Source organism: Uranotaenia lowii, chromosome 1 (assembly GCF_029784155.1).
Source record: "Uranotaenia lowii strain MFRU-FL chromosome 1, ASM2978415v1, whole genome shotgun sequence".
Lineage (NCBI taxonomy): Eukaryota > Metazoa > Arthropoda > Insecta > Diptera > Culicidae > Uranotaenia > Uranotaenia lowii.
Window position 1 is genome coordinate 161,187,725 of NC_073691.1, and position 19,755 is coordinate 161,207,479.

Here is a 19,755-nt window from a genome sequence, read left to right on the forward strand (position 1 = left end):
AGTTCGTGCTGAAATGGCCAACGAGGAGAAAACGCGTCAGTTAACAAATACCGTATTTGTTTTCTCCCCTCGATCAGTGGTCCACCGTACCCGACAAAAACAAGCACAAACTTTCGCCAGTGTATTGCTACCTCACTCACTCACACGCTCTCTCGCAACACAGACAAAATTTTCGGGGCAACACCGCCCGATGGCAGTGCAACACCAGGTCAAACCCAGTGCAACAAGTTCGAATAAACAAACAGTTTGACAGCACCTAGTGCTGCACCAGTACAACACTAGTGGATGCCTCGGCATAAACAAATACGGTAAAAGCGAGTTTGAAAGTGACGGACTGGACAGCAGCAAAGAGAATCTTGCGGTATTTGCCCGGAACGAAATCCTTGAAGTTGGTTTACTCGAGGCAACACGCGAGTCAGTTCGATGCTTTCAGCGATGCTGACTGGGGTAACGATCCTGAAACGAGGCGGTCAACAAGCGGATACGTTATCCAGCGGTGGTGCGGTGGCTTGGAGCTCTCGAAGACAACCGACGGTAGCTCTATCCACAACGGAAGCAGAGTACATGGCATTGGCGGCCATCACTCAAGAGGCTATATAGTGGCGTGGTCTTATCGCGGAGTAGACTGGGACGACTATGGCAATTCCGGTTCGCTGTGACAACAAGAGTGCGATAAACCTCTTTGAGCGCTCTGATGCTTACCTAAATCTAAATCAAGTCCAATTGGGCAGAAATTTTGCACTGGTCAGTTTGTTGAGCCAATCTTCAATATTGGTCCGTTCTCTAATTCGATGATGATTTTTTTCCCATACATCGAATACCCTAAGTTATAGTGACCGGTAGCCATTAACACACAAAAATTTCCATCACTGATGTTGGCCTGGATACGTTCCCTTATTTTCCATAAACGTGATAGATTTTATCAGAATTAAAACAGAATAATTCAATCTCCTATATGCTTGTGTACCCAACGTCAATTTGTATCTACTGGGGTGGAGCACAACCAACCGATAGGTTCCGGAATCAAAATTTTGGGAGCTGAAATTGTTCCTTCAGGCAAAGAGAAAAACGTACATTGAAAGTAGAAAAACAAAAAAAAATGAATCGAAGAATTCTTTTGTTGAAATGAACTTTATTTTCATTTGAATGATTTTGCTTCAGAAAAATAGTTAATCAAAAAAAGATGCAATTTTTGAATAAAATATTTTTTAATCAGGGAATTTGTTTTATTGTTTCCGGCAAAATTTTGTTTGTAGCAAATGTAAATTGATTGAAAGCAAACAAAATTTTATTTGTTCTCAGATCAATAGCATTATTTTGTTTTGTCGACGTTCTCCGTTTAATTCGTTTTTTTTCGCTGGGTTTTGGTTTTGGGCCACGTTAAAATAAGTATGAAATTATGACACTATTCGTTCTAGCAATTTTTGTTTTGAAGTTAGACCTATTTTCACACATGCTCTGGAAGACCGTAAGATGATAGAAGTTAAGAGAAAACAGTTTAATTCAAGGGCAAATGTATACCGGTAAGAGCTCGTTCTCTTTTGACAATTTCTTTAAAGCACGGGTAAAAGGGGGCTATTGGGAATTCATACAGCATACCCTCTTTTCTGTTCCTTTTTCTATTAACTTGTATCATATTCATCTTACGATAAGAGTTGATCAAATGAACTGAAAATTGGTTTGGGGTCTTATGGCAAGCCAAGAAAAAATTCAGCCCCAAGATTATGATTCCGGAATACGTGGATTTCTCGAGCCACCCTAAACTGCAAATATCGTTCAAAGGTGCCTTATCAGGTGTTTAATCCTTTCAAAGTTTCGATGAAAAAACTTGTGTAACAATACTATTAAACGATTTGTAATAGAAAACGATTCACAACAAAAGCTGCTCAATTAGCTTAACAATAGTAGAAAATGGAGGATTGTCCTCCGAGAACATTATTCCCGAATGTAAACAATCGCACCTGATCAAATGCGTGTTTAAACATTATAATATTGTATTCCATGCATAATTTATGGGTATATCACTATAATACCCACGCATTATATCTCTTCTAAGAAAAAAAATGATATAAAATTGCCGTCCACTTTGATTGTGTTTTTAAACTGATCCCGACAATGCATCTATTATCTGGAACTGACCACGCGGCGGTGGTTTTGCTACTGATAGCAGGTTTCGGTTCTGTTCCATCGAGTGCTGCCGATTTCAACATCGTGGAACCGCAGGCTTTCTGCAAGTTCCAAGCTAATCGAATCTACGTCGACATCGTGGGTCGGTTAATCGATAGATTCCACTATTTGATAGCGATCGAAACGATGGATAGCACTCAGGATCCAATGTTCGCTTCGTTGCAGTGCGCCCTGGACGGCATCAAGAAACCGTTAATACTCTACAAACTGAAAGAGTAAGAATTGCTATTAAGAGGGTTCTTTTCATAAACTCTTAATTTCTAACAATTTTTCCTTAGGTTCATCCGACAGACGCATCGGAAACAGCAGGATCCTGCGTTTGGAAAAGACATCAATGCATACTCGAAGGTAGAAACTTTTCTGAGTCGAGGAACGTACGAAATCTTCACACAGTATTTGATTCCAACTATGGCGATCGCAAATCCTCTAGCTCGGCTCATTCTGGTCGGCCTCGATCTCGAGCCGCAGCAAATTGTAGATATCTTCAAGCTAACCTGGTTACAGTACGGAATTCCGAACATGTTGATTATCAACCGGCGTAATATCACCGCTGAAATATGTCTGCTGAATCCTTTTCTAACAGAACCGGGGATGATCGGCAAAAGAAACATCAGATGTGAAGTTGTGCATTCACTGGCTGCGGTAAAACATCACGTGCTCTGGGTCGAACAATTTTTCAAGCAACGAATTCGCAACCTTCAGGGTTACAGATTGCGAGTGGCCATTGGGGATGTAGAGCAAATGTCGATGCCTTTGTACGGGAGCGATGGAAGAATCGTGCGCTACGAATACCTTGATGGAGAAATCGTTGAAATCATCCGGCAGTACCTAAACAGTACCATCGAGTATGTCATTCTACCAGGTCAACTATCAACTGGTTTCGTATATCCAAACGGATCCGTGGGAGGCTCTTTGGAGCTTATTAGAACAAACCGCATAGATCTGGCAGCCAACTCACGAATCATTCACAGCTACAACATCCAGAACCTTCAATATCTGCGGCAGCTAACCACGACCAAGTTGGTGTTTATCGTACCGAAGAACTACTACCAGTCGCGCAGCAAAGATCGCGTGTTCTTTAACATCTTCACTTGGTCATTCTATGCCGTCAATTTCACAATTGCTGCAGTTTTTCCGCTGTTGCTGAAGCTAGTGGACCGGCATCAACATTCCTACTCCGGTGCGCTAATGTACACATTATCAGTGACCCTAGCCGTGTCCACAAGGCTCCCCAAGAACCTTCACGCTAGACTTGTGCTGTGCGGGATCATGATCTACACCCTGATTTCGTACTCCATATGGCAAGCTGTCATCATCAAACGACTCAACATCCGAGATGATCGTGTAGATGATCTGCAAACCCTCGAAGAGTTACTCGATTCCAAACTTTTCCTCAAGATTCCCGTTGCCTATGGTGATTTTCTGCGACCATCGCTTCAACAAAAACCCTTCTCAATGGACGTTCTACACCAGAAACTCTACCAAGAAGCTTCGATTGCTGGCAAAAACGTAACCGGGGCAACCCTGATAACCGAAATGCTAACCACCAAAGCATCGGCCGTGCTGATCCACGATCTACGTACCGAAACCGTGAGAGCGCGGTTTTTCGACAATGAGCAAATGCAGAGCTTGATCCACGTGATCAACGAACATATTTTCGAGTTCTACACCGCAATGGCTCTGCCGAAGGTTTCCCCGTTGCTGGAACCGCTCAACGAGATTACCGTTCGGTGTGTCGAGACCGGTATTGTAGCGCATCAGCTGAATAAGATTCAGTTCAAGGGAACGCTGTACATGATCGCCAAGAATCGAGCCAATCCGAACCAGGGCATGCATCCGGGGGCCAAACGTTTCGATTTGGGTGTTTGGAGGAATGTTTTTTTCTTCTACGCAGGACTTAATGCGCTAGCGTTTTTGGTATTTTTGATGGAGTTAGCGGTTCACAAGTGGAGCACCAGAAATCGATGTGCTATCGGCCACAGATCCAGTAGATACCAACCAGCTAGGCGATCGGAAGAGGCTAGAGGCTCGATTCAATTGGAAAGTGTGGAGTAGATTTGGAAATGTTTTCTCTTGTAAAAATGTTTAGATTTTCATAACTTCAGTCATTGGAATATTTTCGGAACACTGAATTTAAATTCACAAAAAATTGACTGATTATTTAAAATATTGAGGAGGAACAAATAAACTTAACTGTTGTGTGGACAGACTTCTCGGTTAGAGTTTAGTTACAGTTAGACCTTTCATACACCACTTGTCTTGCGATGCATAAAGACGGAATATAAGATCTCCAGTGAATACTGTTCACATCTAGTACAGTTAGCAAACGGGTTATCGAACCAGGAGAAGGTTTTCGAGCCAGAGAACGGTTCTCGACATGAACAATATTCGTTGATCTGTAAGCATGCGCGGATCTACGGATGGAGAGGGGGGAGAGGATGAAATCTCCAAAAAATTCGTCGAAATTCTTGATTTTATAAAACATCTCACAACTTTTCCTTTCGTTGTTCCCTGGTATTTTCGAAATTTTAAACTTTTTTTTTATAAATGACTTCCAGATTTTTTCTGGATCTACCAGACTTTTTGAACTTCTGCCAGACATTTTTTCAGGTTCCCAGACGTCCAGACTTTTAACTTTTCTTCCAGACAATTCCAGACTTTAAGGTCAGTACATAAAATGTTTCGTAGAACCTACGATTCAAAAAAAAATACAAAATGCTCATGGTATAATATGACATGACGAAATTGACCTTATTGTCCGCATACCACTTCAGCACGTCCTTGGGGAAGTGGAGTGAGGCCAAATCCGGCCAGAAGATTGTTGGGACGTTGGGACCTTCAGGAGAGGAAGCACCCGCTTCTGGCGGCACTCTTTCATGTACACCTGTCCGTTCATCGTGTCCTGGGTCACGAAAGGTGCACTGCGCTTCCCGCATGTGCAGATGGCTTGCCAAACCAGGAATTTATTCGCAAATTTGGACATCTTCTGAGTGCGGACATGCTCCAGAACGCGTAACTTATCCTTGGCCGTGAAAAACAGGTTGCCGGGGTCTGTTTGAAGTCGGCCTTTACATATGTTTCGTCGTCCATGATGCAGCATTCAACTTTCGTCAGCATGTTGAGGTGCAACTTCCTGACACGGGTTTTGGCGGACTTGTTCTGCTTCGCGTCGCGATTAGGAGCATTTTGTACCTCGAACGTTCGAAGCCCAGCCGTGGTTTTGGTCTTCTGGACAAAACTTCGGCTAGGTTCAGCTTCCTAGCCACATCCTGAACGGAGGCGTTCGGGTTTCGGTTGAAGGCCCCAACTACGTTGTTGTGATTTTTGGTGTTGTACGGAATATTTTTTCCTTCACTTCTGAGCTTCCGATCGGGGGTTAGTCGTTCCTCGAACCGCCTTATCACTCGCGACACCGTGGAATGCGCGATTCCCAACGTTTTAGCGATGGAACGATCCGAGAGACCCTTGTTCTCGCAATGAATGCGCAAGATTTTATCACGCACGAGCTGTTCTTCCGACTCCATTTTCACGAGTTTTGATCACAGGACTGCAAAAATTTGCAGGATGTAAACAATTCGCGATTTCGAAGCTAATTTTTGACAGCTCGTGTGTGTGCAAGAAAATGTAAACAAACGGGTGGAAATACTAGCTTCTAATAAATCATTATTTTCTTTGATTTGGTTAGGATTTTCAGAAAATGACGGATACAGATTTGGAGTAGAAGGTTCAGAGAATATTGTGAGCTATAGGAGAAAATGTGTATGTACCGTGAAGCATCGCAAATCGACATAAAAAAGGTCAATTTTTTACTACTCCAAAAACTATTCTGAGTATTTCACATATTTTTGAATGAAAACTCGAGCCAAATGCACTTTTGCAATTGCAGTAGTCAGAGTAGTCAATTAACGTTCCTTTAAAATTTGGGAAAGACCCAACAATTGGTAAGGTAGAATTTTTTATTCGAAAAACATAAATTTTTGCTATTTTCTATTAGGTTTCCTTCTGCAGCTGCATACAATCAGGCGTAATAACTTAATAGCTGGAAAGCGGATTTTTATATTTGATGGTGGTTGACATGAAAAAAAATTATATCCTACACAATTCAAGTTTACTTAAATGCTTTTCAATTGCCATCGTTCAAGGGTTATAAAATGTTTTGTATTTTTATCGGACCTCATGACCTCATTTTTTTTTTTGGAAAATTTTATTGAAAATTTTATTGAAAGTAGTCGAGTCGAGTCGGAGTCGCGTGAGTCTTGTCACCTTATTCCCGAAACCGATGTGACAGAGCATACGATTTGTCACTCACGGTGACTACTAGATTAGGATAATAACTCAAAAAGTTAATTCTAAAAGACGTTTCTCACCTAAAGTGACTACTGGAATCGGGTGACTCGACTATCGTCACCTCACGCGCGGCGCAGAATAAGGGGGACTGTCTTAGGCTGAAACTATTTAAATTTTTATATAACGTATTTATTAAATGTAACAACTAAACCAAATCCAATAGTTATAGTTTAAAGTAACAACGAGAAAATCGTTCTTTTATATAGACCAACGAGAATCGCATAAAGTTTAATATGAAGATATGATAAAAAATATAGATTATTGGCAAAAATTAAAAGTTAAGAAAATGGACGAAAAGATTGATTCACATAGGGGCCGTTCAGATACCACATGGACAGAAAAATGAGATTTTTGATCCCCTCCTCCCCCTCCGTGGACATTTGGCAAACCCCTGCCTACCTCCCCGTATGTCCACGTGGACAGATTTGAAATAGTTTTTTTAAATCTAATTTGTAATAATTATAATTATTATTAATTTCAAAATTATCATATTTATAGCTTGCTTTCAAGTGGCTACTAGTTGCTTAAACTTAAACTGGAAAACTTTGCAATTTTAAGATTTTGATTAAAACGTCTTAATATTTATTCACCTTTAGAAAATGTTTTGAAAGTAAGTATGTCCACGTGGTTACTACTCAAACCCCTACCCCCCTCTCCGTGGACATTTTCATACCCCCTCCTCCCCCCTAAGTTGTCCAGGTGGTATCTGAACGGCCCCATGTTAGTTTTCTCTGACCGACTGACTTTTTTTTAAAATGGAACTATCAGATAGAATTGACTCTCCTACCAGGCTTATTTATTTAAATTTACTTTAAAACAAACTCCAAATTTTCAAAGGAGTGTTTTTTTTTCAAAATCTTTTGGATTTATGAAAACTTAACTCGAAGCAATGTAAAGTTGTCTATAATTTATCGTTCACCCAGAATGTTGCTCACGCTACATCGTACTACCCCAGATGGCAGCAGCGCAGCTTCGAAAGAGCGGATGCACTATGAACAAAATCCACCCAAATTTTCATTAAATTCTACTTAACGATTAAAAAGTTAGAGCAATTTCTTAGTGTGGCAATTTCATCGTGGACATCCTTTAAACGGTTTTTTGGAACGACATTATCATATAGTTTTCGCTATAACAAGACCAATATAATTTGACAAACACCATGAATACGTTTTTACGTTCTTGAATGTTGATAAAATATAACAACAAGAACAAAAATTCGAAAAAAATATATAAAGCACTCAAAAATTACGAAAAACGTACAAAACTCAAAAACAAATATAAACAAAACAATAGAAACTAAAAAATATCTAAAAAAAAAGATGCAATATGACAATAACAAAAATTATAAAAATAACAAACAAACATTCTAAACATAAAAAAAAGTTATAACTGTGTCTAAATCATGATAAAACATAACAAAAAACTAGTAAAAATTATCAAAAAAAAAATTGAGTTAATAATAAAAGCAATGGTTTATTTTTATGAATAGGTAGAAAAAAAGTTGATGAAAAATACCGATCGATTTTGGCTCGGTTCGATCTTGGCAACACAACGTTCTCGAGCGTGTTGCCAAAAACGAAAGGGGCCTGTACTTTCATATCTGACTAAAATCCAAAAATTGTGTTCTATTAATAATGTTTTTGTTTTGTAAAAATTATTTTAAATCATATTACAATATAAATCAATAGAAACCGCTATAGAATGAGAGATGCAGCTAGAGTCTCGAATTGCAAGACTTAAACTTATTTTCTGAAACTTGGTTTCTTATTTGTTTCCAAGATTTGAAATTTTAAGTCTGTTCTCGATTTATGACAAAAAAAAATTGATTAATTAGTTTAAAGCATGGCTGTTAAATTTCAGTCAATATCGTTCCATCCATCAATCAGGCAGCAATGCCAATATTGAATGACATTTTTGAACTCGACTCGCATCACACATATACGATTGTCTTTCTATTTCATTTTCTTACTCTGTGGGGATGGGTTTTACGTTATGCGCAACAGTTGAAAAATGTAGTTGTTGGCTGTTAGAAGAAAAAAGTCAAAATGATTCAGCTGGAATTCATCCATTAGGCTAAACTTAGCTTGTAAAACTTTTGAAAAATGTTATTTTTGACTTTACTTTATAAAAACTTTATTTTATATACTAAAACTTTCCTAACTTCAATGAATGCTTATTTTGTCGCACACATTTTATGAATATTTGTAAAGTTAACGTAAATTAGAGGAGCAATTTTAAAGTATTCTGTAAAAATCGACATACATATGAGACGCTTTGCATGTGTATTTTATATGGACAAACATGACTTGATATGTTTGCATATATGTTGGGAACCAAGTTATGAAAGTAGTTTACATTGAGGAACTTATATTAAAACGATTTTTGAGAAAAACTGAAAACATGATGAAAATGCATATGGAACAGTTTTGCGAATAGCGGCCGTGAAGGCTGACAAACAGTCTAAAATAAAAAATTAAAATTGTTATTCGAAAGTTCAACATCAATTTTCTCGTAATACATCAAGTGGTTCATACGACATAATTAAAACAAACTCTAGATTTATTGTGCGATTCTGGAAAGCTAAGCTTTTTTAGGATTTTTAAATATTGTTATTTGTAGATGTCCAAAACTATAACGGGAAACGAAAACTCCCTACCAAAACCAACGATTTTGTTAATATTTATCATTTATTATGTTTGAGAAAATTATAGATGTACGATGTACCTGTTCTGTTCAGTTTTACAAAAAAATACAAAATAGATTATTTAAAATACATTCTTTTTCTTCTATATTGATGCCCTTCATTTTTTTGACTCAACAATTTTCAACCAGATGTGCAATACATCAGATCTTCAAGCCGGGGTCTTTCTGAATTTCAAAATTTCACCAATAACGGAAAGGACAACAGATGACTTGTTGCTTCTAGGGCGTTTATCACCAGATAGATTGGGTTCCACGGTTTCATAACTGTCATATCGAATCCATTCATATCTGCTCAATCAACCTGTTCATTTGCGAACCTTTGGGCAACAAACCCCTAGGTCATTGACATTTTCCTGATCGCTCATCACTTAATTTCTACTATCGCAGAGACCCAATGAACTTTGGAACTCGAAAGCAGTTCCAAATCGACATGGTTAAATTTATCATCAATTTTCATAACTTGTAGGTGTATGTGTAGGTGTTAATACAAAATTTAATTTAACATTTACACTTACCGTATTGATTGCGCTGATTCTTGACCAATAGCAGCCGACGTTTGTAGATGTTTAACCAATACCAAATGCATTTCAGAAATTTTTCGCGATTCCAGACTCCTACTCTTTTCTCGATCACGAATTTCTAAATTTATCTGGCACTGCGCGAATTGTGCTGAATATTAGGAACTTCGGGTTTGAATCATTCACAACTTCACTTCAAATGGAAAAACATTTATTCACTCACAGCTATCGAAATGCGCTTATCATTGAGGAATACTATCTAATTTTTCTTCGCTGCCTCCCCCACGAAAGGATCCATCTTTTCGTTCATGAGCGCCAGCGATGATTCGGCTATCTTGGTCATAACCTCCGCCAGCTTGTGCTTCGAGTACACCGCATAGAGTTGCCGCTGTTCCGAACCGATAACATCAGCGAGCTGCAAACTTTCACTGTACCGTCCGGAAAGGGTGAAAATTTGGTGCAGCAGCAACACCACATCGGGAATGCAAAGCTTTCGCAAATTTTCCAGTTGCACGGCCCGGTGCTGCCATTCTTCCTCGTTGCAGCCCGATTCATAAGCCGCCTTCAAAGTATCGTTGGTGTCTTCCGGATCGATTAGCCAGCCCTTATCCGGGAACAGTAAAATGTTGTACAGCAAATCTCTGGTGACCGTGGTCTGTTCCTGCAACTGTGCATGCCAACGTTCCAAATCCATACGGTAGGTTTGCTCTCGGTGCTCGGAAGCAACACGCTCGGTAAAGTTGCTGGATTTGACCAGTTGGGGAGGTTTCGGTTTCATATTGTAGTAATACTCTACCCAATCGTTGTACCCATCGATCGCTGCCAGATAGGTCTGATGGCAGAGATATTCCTTGATGCTGGCCTCCTCCTTGTGCGGAAGATCATCCTTGGAGCCGTAATTGTTGATAATCTGCTGAATTGTATCGGCAGGCACTACCGAGAATGCCTTGCGGGCTGCCTCTACGTTACGTTTAGCCAGGAAGGATCGAATAAGGGCGTTGGTTTGCCACAGCAGCTCACCACGTTGTTCGGAATAAAACACCAACCACTCTAGCGAAGATATTTTAGACTGATCCAGTGGACTGATGTCACCTGCAAGAATGTTCAACAAGTTTAGATAAGAGTAAACTGATTAAAATGCAGTTTGGCATACCTTCCTGCGGTTTAGCATCTGAGTCATCTTCTTTGCTGCGACATTTTTCAACCGTGTAGACCGTAATCGCCGGAACGTCCAAACCAAATTGATAGGCTTCCTCGAGGGCACGTTTACGAGCTTGAGTTTCCACAATGGTTTCCAAAAAGTTGGAATACATTAGCAGCTGCAGGCTGGCCGGCAAAGCGGCCGTGTAGAATGCTACTAGCTGAGGCTCTCCGTGCTTGATTAAACATTCCACGTAGCGTTTGATCACCCGATCCCCGATATCCTCCTGGAATTGTTTCCGAATCTGGCGCATAAACATCACCAGATGCGTTAGGAACCGAACCATCTGGGGTGTCAACTGGAAGCTAGAATCGTTCAACCAACCGTCGACCTGCCGCATTAATTCGGCAATATCGTCCAGGATCAGGTGCTTCTGGATAACGCGATCCACCTCCTGGGCTGTGGCGCGAATCCGAGGATTGCGGTGCGCTCCCAGTTCTTCGAAGATCTGTTCCAGCGTCATTTTGCTGTTCCAGTATTTTTCCGGCATCGGTAGATAGCTTTTGACGCAATGGGATCTGATTTCGCTTTCAACGCGTATATCGATTTGGACCTGCAATGACATTTGTATTGTTGTGGTTAGGACACTTTTCTAGATATTAATTGGAAATGGTCAAAATTCAAGGATAAAAACTATATTTTCTAATAAGAATATATTAAAAAAACTATTGGAAAACAGCTCCTGGGTTCACAGGTTTTAAAATGAAATAATATGTAGAAAATAATTAGTTTTAACAAACCTTCAAATAGGCCCACAGAACATCGGCCCAGCTGTGATCTCCGAGGACAGCCAAAAGTGCCTCCAGGTTCCCGCAGAAAGAACCAACCATGGCTCGAGTGTACTCGTCAATCTCCCTACTTTCTGCCATCTTCCAGGAAAGCTTTTTCCAAAGGTCCCTGCGTGGGTTCCCCTCGATGGCCTGTTTGATGTTACTGGTCAAGGCCGAACCGGAAGTTCCCACCGTCGGTTCATAGTTGGGATCGTGATGCAAACGCCAACCTTCCAAAATAGCAGCCCTCCATGATTGGCCACAATGTTCGCACAATCTCTGAGCTTCCTCGATACGACCGAAACGAATTTCCTGAAAAAGTTGCCTGGCCAATCGGGCCTGATCTTCTACGTCTAAATCGTGCAGTGGGCGTCGTTCCCGGGTCGGAGCATCTGGATCCAGACTTTTGACAATCTCTCTAGAGCTGCCAAACGCCGTTAGACCCACGTTCTGCAATTGGTGCAAAGTATTTTCCCAAGCTATCGTTCGATCTGTGAAATGACCGATTTGCATCCGATTTTGTTCCAGAGCTGTTTGCTCTAGCCAATCCACAATTAGCTGATACTCGCGCAAATTGGCATTGGCAGCATACAGGTGCTCCACAACGGCTCGCTCACTGTTCACCAGTGGCAAATCATCTAGCTCCAGATCGTCTTTCTGAACTACGAGACGGTCTTTATACAGAGCAAACAACAACTTCCAGGTATCCCTTTCCACATTTAGCCAGCTTTCTTCAGCCACAATCTTTCGTTCTCGGCCAAACGCGGCATGGGTCGTTATCTTTTCAATTCCGGCTAACGCTTCGTCCAGGGTTTCGATCAAATCTTCCACCGTCTCGAAGACCTCAGCTTCGGAAGAACGTCGCTGCAAAACCTCCAGAAACCCTACGAAAAGGCCTTCCGTTTGACTGCGCACGTTTATTCCGGTGGTGCTGACCTAAAAGCAATCAAACGAGATTATTTTCATCAAATAAAAATCAAATCAAAAATCAAAACAAACCTGGCTCCCTGCCAAGCTCATCCGACTACCGGAGAGATTTTGCTGGTGGCTATCCAACATAAAGGTGCGAATTTCGTGAGGCCCCACCGTTAGGGACATATCGAAATCCATGGAGGCATCAACTGCTGGAGCTTCGGATTCGTCCAGATGCCGGTAGTCCCGGGGATCTTTTGCTCTCAGGAGACCTCTTCTGGATTTAACTGCCGTTTCGTCCAGCAGCAGCAGGGAACGTTCCAGTTGACTCATGGCTTTTTTGCTGTTAATAAAGTAAGCTTAATATGAATAATTTTAAACTTGTTTCCGGGCAGATTTGAACCTATTAAACATAACCTAAAACAACAGTTGCACACAGCACCGGTATTTTACTGAAAATTATAAGTTATTTCACTTGTAAATAGTAATCTGTATACTTACGGTGGCCAGAAATTGTTTGCAGTAAACGCTCGCTTAACTTAAGTTCAAAAAGCTAGTAAACACACTGAATCAAATTTTACTGAAAATTCAATGGATTTCGTTGCATCAATTCACAAAATGTCCCATATGCTATTTTAGAAATCTGATAATCTGACATATGAATTCTGAAGTCTGAAATCTGAATCGGGAATCTGAATCTCAATTCTTAATCTGAATTCTGTATTCTGAATCTGAACCTGAATTCTGTATTCTGAATCTGAACCTGAATTCTGAATCTGAATTCTGAATCTGAAATCTGAATCTGAATTCTGAATCTGAATTCTGAATGTGAATTCTGAATCTGAATTTTGAATCTGAATTCTGAATCTTAATTCTGAATCTGAATTCTGAAATCTGATTCTTAAATCTGAATCTTAGATCTGCATGAATATGAAATCTGAATCTGAAATCTGATGTTTTGAATTTAACAGAATTCCCGATTCTTAAAATTGATTGTGTAACATGCATTTTTAATAGGAATTCCGAATTCGGGATATTGAATTGAAACTTAACAGTGTGTAAAATTTTAGATTCGAGTTCGTTATTTTTCAGAAAAAGGGTTCAAATCTGTCAATTTGAATGAAATTCAAATAATCGCACTCGTGGTCTGGGTTGCCAGGTGCCCAGATTTGTCTGTAAAACCAAGACTTTTGATCCTTCGTCCAGATATTGGTCAGACACAGATTTTGCCCAGATTTTTGCTGAGAGTGCCCAGATTTTACAGACTTTCAAAATTGACAGATAAAATCAATATCAATGTATCAGATTTGATATGTAAGTGGCAGATTAGACTAACATCTGGCTTGTATTCTTTGGTATGACCAATAAATCATTAAACTATTTTTTTAAATAAGATCGGCATGGTACGTAATAGGAAACAGTGTTTGTTATCAACTCGAAAATAACCCGATCACCATTGCACAAACACCCCCCCCCCCTCCCTCACACGATTCGCCTAATTTAATTTCTGTTTAGTATCAAATTTGTGATTTTCCTTATGCACAGACACACACAGACTTTTTTTCAAAATTGCCCAGATTTTTCATCCTCAACACCTGGCATCCCTGCTCGTGGTCATCTCCATGAGAAAATATTATCTAGATCGGTCGTTCCCGAGAAAACAACCTTTTCCAGATCGAGTTTCCGACATCAGCTTGGAGGTGGCAGCACCAGTTGCGCGTAGGGCGCATGCGCTTGCGTAAAATATCACCCATACGCAAACCGATAGAACTGGTGTTGCAGCCGCGGTGTTATCATGAATGACGGTTATGGAGAAAGCAAGAATTTGACATTTCCAGTTGGAATATTGTTGATGCTGTCCCCTTTTGTCCAACGCAGCCGAACGGTGGCCTGGATTGTGCGGTTTCACTCGGCCGCACTTGTACGGGGTGTGATTCCGTCGATCTTTTATTTACATCCAGATATTCGTTCAAGTCACTGCAGTAAGCTAGGAAGATTTCGTGCGGTTTACGCAAAGAATCACGGCTGGTACGTTACGGAACCTGGAACGAATCGCCGAACGTAGGAGTTTTTGAACGATCCGGTGAAATCTGCTGCTGGTGCGTAACGGGAATCGTGTGGGTGGTGGACATTCAGCGTGACACGATTCCAATTGGAGGATGCTGGGCAAAGGAAAAGAAGCTTCACGCGTAAACATCATCAGCAGTGGTTGTTGACACCGTGCCGAGCGAGATCCCCCAACATTTGTGGATCGGCCCTTGGTGTGCGTGTGCGAATTGGATTTTACGCGAGTGTTGTTTGAGGCGTCTCGGGTGGTTTTTTGGGTGGTGGGAGTGGCACTCAGCAAAGGATTTTTTGCGGGTCCTGCGGCTTGAGTGACCTCTGGGCGAAAGGCGATGGATGTGCGAGGTTCTCGGTCATCGCTCAAAGGGATTCTGAGTGACACTTGAATAGCAGTGCATCGCAGAGGGAGTTTTCTTCCTGATTTTCGAGAGCAGAACTGCGGTGTGTGTAGGCCAGGTACGGTGCTTAACGCGAGAAGGTAACCAATAGGTACTTCGGTCCAGCGTGGAGTGTGTTGAATCTGCTAGGATTACGGTGAAATTGTTTCTTTCCTGGTGTTTACTCCTAAGGGATTCAGCCGAAGATTTGTTCGGATCCTACAGGATTCTGTGAAGATTGTGCTTGAGTGTTTATCATTTGCAAGAAGTTAACGATTGTGCTAAAATTTCGCCAAAGGCCAAATCGCCATTGTGTTCCCTACGTATAATCGTTAGGGATAGCTGCAGTTTGGAAGAGTTGAGACATCGATCGACAGGCCAAGAATCTTGGTCTCGGATCTACAGGATTGGTGTATTGATCCTGGACCTATTGCCAGCTTCTGTGAAGCTCTTTTCCAGGGTCGAAAACGCCCCACCCTCCGGTGTATCATCGGTAGTCAAATAAAGTTTGTGGCTCCAGAAAGAGCACCACTGGCAGTTGAATAGATTTTGTGGTAAATTTCCTGATTTATCGTTGAGGCAGAAGTTGCAAACTAGTGAAATTAATTGAAAAAATACGATTTACTGGTGGCCATTAGTAGGTGCTCTAATTTGACAAGACCAGTCTAGAGGGTTAAAAAATCGAAACAGTATTAGTGAACTGGGCTGAGTGAGCGTGGAAAAGCGTCCTTCATCTGGGTCAGAAAATCTCCACAAGGACACTCACCCCAAAAAGTTGCGTGTTACTCGAGGATACGGGAAAGTGAGTTACCAGGATTGAGTGCAGTAAACAAGTGTAAGAGTGACGGTCGCGGTTTGAGTGCATTAGTATCGGTGAGTGCCCCACCCACCGGTGTGGAAAAGCGGAAAGAAAATCAGGATTCCACCGTCAGTGTCACGGAAGGACCCGAATTGAGCAGACACACCGGCTTCTGAGGGAACCTGCTACCAGGACCTGTTCCCCTGACCGCGGGTGTCGGTCACTAGGGCACCCAGGGAACCTGCCTCCTTCCTTCAATCTATCAGGATCAGCTTCCTTTCGAATATCTTTGAAGTGAATACGCAAGATCGGTTATTGACCTGGGCCAGGGAACATTACGAAAGTGCTAGCTCATCAGCCGTATCGGACGCGTGTTTTCGTTTGCATTTCTGTCGGGAAAGATATTTTTGTGTTGTGCTCTTTTTTTTTTGTTTAGTTCCCTACACTTTGTTGCCGTGACCCCTGGGCCAGGATTTTTTTCTTTTCTGTTTTCGCGCATTTTGAAATAACGCTGGCTGCAACCAATTAGTGAGGTGTGGGTGCAGTACAACCATTAAACCGTGTCAGTGTCTGATCTTTACCAATTCGAAGCCGAGAATCTGCAAAAGCATCCATAGAAAAAATACAATATTTATCCGGGGCAAACAGAACGCCACAACGTGATAAGCGAGTGTGCTACGAATACGATATACCAGATAACCATCGCCAGTTGTGTTTCGGGGTGGGGAAACAAGAATCCTACTACAGTGGGGAATAAATTTCGGTTGATTGATGGGCAGTGCAAGAGTGCAACGGACCAGCTCACATTGTCTTCTGATTGGTGATTGAAAATAGTTGTTATTTCTAAATTAACGCCGCGCAAATAGCGAGGAAGGGTGCTGTGGAAAAGCAGAGAAAAAATAGTAATCAACCGGCTTGCAGGTGAAAAAGCAATATAGTTCATAACAAACGTGCAGAGGAAAAAAAAACAACAAAAGCCGGGTTCGCAAAAAGGCGTGCTACTTCCATTCATAGTGGTGTGCAATTTCAGCTGAATAATAAAGTCGCCAGCTATCAACATTACCGACGTTATCGCCATGGCTGACGACGAAATTCTCTTCGACGACGTATACGAGCTCTGCGAGGTGATCGGAAGGTTGGTACACAATGTTTGACTAAGATATGATAATTAATACTTTTTTAGAAGCAGCTGTTCTATACACCAATGGAAAGGTTTCATATCTCGGTGTCATTCTGTTATTTACTGCTCATTTTTTTGAATGTCGAATGTGCAGCAAAGTTTTGATACAAGTTGATGGCTTTTGATTTTTTTTATAATAATAACTAGCTGATCCCATACGAACTCCGTCTCGCTTTCAAAGTCAATTGCCAAGCATTTTCCATGGACGATCATTTTGTCTGTCGTCTGCTACTAAATTTGAAATCAGAAATCAATTGACCGTTTCAAAAAAAAAACACGTGTATAAATTTCGACTAAATCATTGCATAACAACGCAATTATTGCCAAAAAGTAAAACCCCTTTCGGTAGCCTCTTTTACAATCTTTGATATCTGAAATCGATTGCCCTTCCCTTAAAACTACCGTGTGCAAATTTTCAAAGTAATCCATTGTATAATAACGTCAATATTTCTAAAAACAGAGAAAAAATATTTTCTATGGACGACCCTTTTCGTCGACCCCTGGCAAAACATTTGACATCTGAAATCGATTGCCCGTACCTGAAAACTACCGTGTGCAAATTTTTATTCCAATCCGATGTATAAAAACGTCAATATCACTAAGATACTGAAAATTTAATATGGACGACCCCTTTTGCCGGCCCCTTACACTAAATTTGACACCTCAAATCGATTGCACGTCACTCAAAACTACCGTGTACCAATTTTCATCGGAATACGATTTATAATAACGACAATATCGCAAAAATAGCGAACAATAAACATGGACGACCCGTTTGGCTGACCCCTTTCACGAAATTTGACACCTGAAATCGATTGGTTGTCTTTCAAAACACTCATGTGCAAATTTTCATCACGATCCGACGAAAAGTAACGTCAATATCGCGAAAACAATATTTGTCTTCTATGGACGACCCCCTTCAGAAGGGGTCATCCGAAAATCTAAAAACATTTTTCATCCTTCCTGGTCCTAATGAGCATCCATGCCAAATTTCAGCTCACCAGCCTTCAAGACGGCTGAGTCTATAGAAGACAAACAAACAAACAAACAAACATACAGAAATTGCTTTTTATATATATAGATTTTTTTTTTATAATATAAGATTTTTTTTAAACCACAAAAAATACAAATTCTCAAAAATACCGCATTGCTGGATAAGATTTACTGATATTAACCAGGAAAATTATCACAAAACCTTTAAGCACAGACTACTAATGAGTCAATTTTTGATATCACTACCATCAAAAGATGCGGATTTTTGTGCAATTCAACTTTGCTTAACAAAGCATGTTGTTTGTATCATCGTGTGAAGAGATATTCATGGTTTAATCCTTAATAAAAATCACACACCCAAAATAATTTTCACTTAAAAGATAAGTGACATCTGTAGTGAATTCTCGCCATACGTTATTTCATTTGAATTTTAAGTGATGGGTCAAGTGAATTCACTTAAGTGACCGGTCAAGTGAATTAAACTAGGAAATTCGAGTGAAATTTATCTGAGTTTCTAAGTAAGTTTCTAGTTAATTATCTCACGCGTTTTTTAAATAAAAAAAGAACATTTATAGAACATCACTTAGATTTCAAATACTTACATTACGCTTTCACCTTAAATTTATTGATTGGAAAATTCCATCGTAATCCCAAGTCAGATCGATTACTGCGGATAGTGTGACTTTTAAATCTTCCCTGCTGCAAACCAGGAAATCTGTCCAGTTCAACCCACAAGCTGAAACATGATAACCTTTAAATAACTTATCCTCACATCACGTTTAACACAAAGCTTAAGCTTTAAACGCTGCTCTTTAAAATTTACCATTTTGAACTCTGAAAATAAACACAACCGACCCGACATTCACTTGAAATTCAAGTGATGGGGAAGTGAATATTTTTTTCACTTCAAATTCAAGTGACGACTGTAGTGAATGTGGATGAATTCACTTGAAATTTAAATGACTGCCAAGTGAAATGTATATGTCGCACTTGAATGGAAGAAAATCACAGGATCCTTGTTTTTAAGTGAAAAATCATGTGTATTTTAAGAGTGGATTTGGGTTCAGTGCAATTTAGGATTTTTTTTATTTAATTTATCAAATTTGTCTTTAGAAATACCTACTTTAAATTCAAAATACTTGCATAAAATGACCTGGATTGTTTAAGGGAATCATCAGAAGGCGATATGCCAAATTTGAGCGTTATCGGACTACAGGAAGGGGTTGCACTGAATCTGAAGTGTGGAAGGGATTCTGAGACATAGTGTTCTGAAGAAGCATAAAAAACTGGTTTTTCATCAAACTTTTTTTTTCTTCACCAATCGAATGCTTGATTATGTTGATGTTATTAAAATTTCAATTTTGACTAACATTTCACCTGAAGACTGCAACTCGATTGGACTGAAAACAAAAAAGTTATGGCTGTTCAAAGATTGTGTTTTGGTCGCAAATTGCATGGATGAATTCTTCATTTGACTTCTTCAGGATATTTTATAGTTCGTTAGACGGTTTGTAATTTATCTTTGTTGAAACAGTTTGCTTTTTTTGATAAAAAATAAGCTAAAAAAACATTATGATGTGTATATTTTGGAAAAATTTTGGGCTTGTATGCACGAAAGGTTCGAATAACTATGTAGGGGAGATGGGGGCATAATGGCCACCTTAAGGAAAACGCTTATTTAACCATAGAGAACAGCTGTAATAT

At 40.2% G+C, this 19,755-nt stretch overlaps 2 protein-coding genes across 3 annotated transcripts; one reads left to right on the forward strand and one right to left on the reverse strand.

Annotated features, from left to right (window-relative positions):
• Positions 1-2,115: 2,115 nt before the first annotated feature.
• On the forward strand, positions 2,116-4,242 carry LOC129738081 (uncharacterized). The gene is made up of 2 exons (XM_055729266.1): positions 2,116-2,402; positions 2,466-4,242. Exons 1-2 carry the CDS (start codon positions 2,116-2,118, stop codon positions 4,240-4,242), a joined length of 2,064 nt encoding a protein of 687 aa, XP_055585241.1.
• A 5,707-nt stretch (positions 4,243-9,949) lies between these two features.
• On the reverse strand, positions 9,950-13,199 carry LOC129738843 (nuclear pore complex protein Nup107). Of its 2 annotated transcripts, none has more exons than XM_055730149.1 (5): positions 13,140-13,199; positions 12,726-12,981; positions 11,697-12,662; positions 10,909-11,509; positions 9,950-10,847 (listed from the first exon to the last, which is right to left on the reverse strand). In XM_055730149.1, the coding sequence occupies exons 2-5, from the start codon at positions 12,969-12,971 to the stop codon at positions 10,015-10,017; spliced, it is 2,646 nt and encodes an 881-aa protein (XP_055586124.1). In that variant the 5' UTR covers positions 12,972-12,981; positions 13,140-13,199; the 3' UTR covers positions 9,950-10,014. The 2 variants fall into 2 exon arrangements, with proteins under 2 accessions (XP_055586124.1, XP_055586123.1); XM_055730148.1 differs by lacking the exon at positions 13,140-13,199 and adding an exon at positions 13,042-13,067.
• Positions 13,200-19,755: the final 6,556 nt, after the last annotated feature.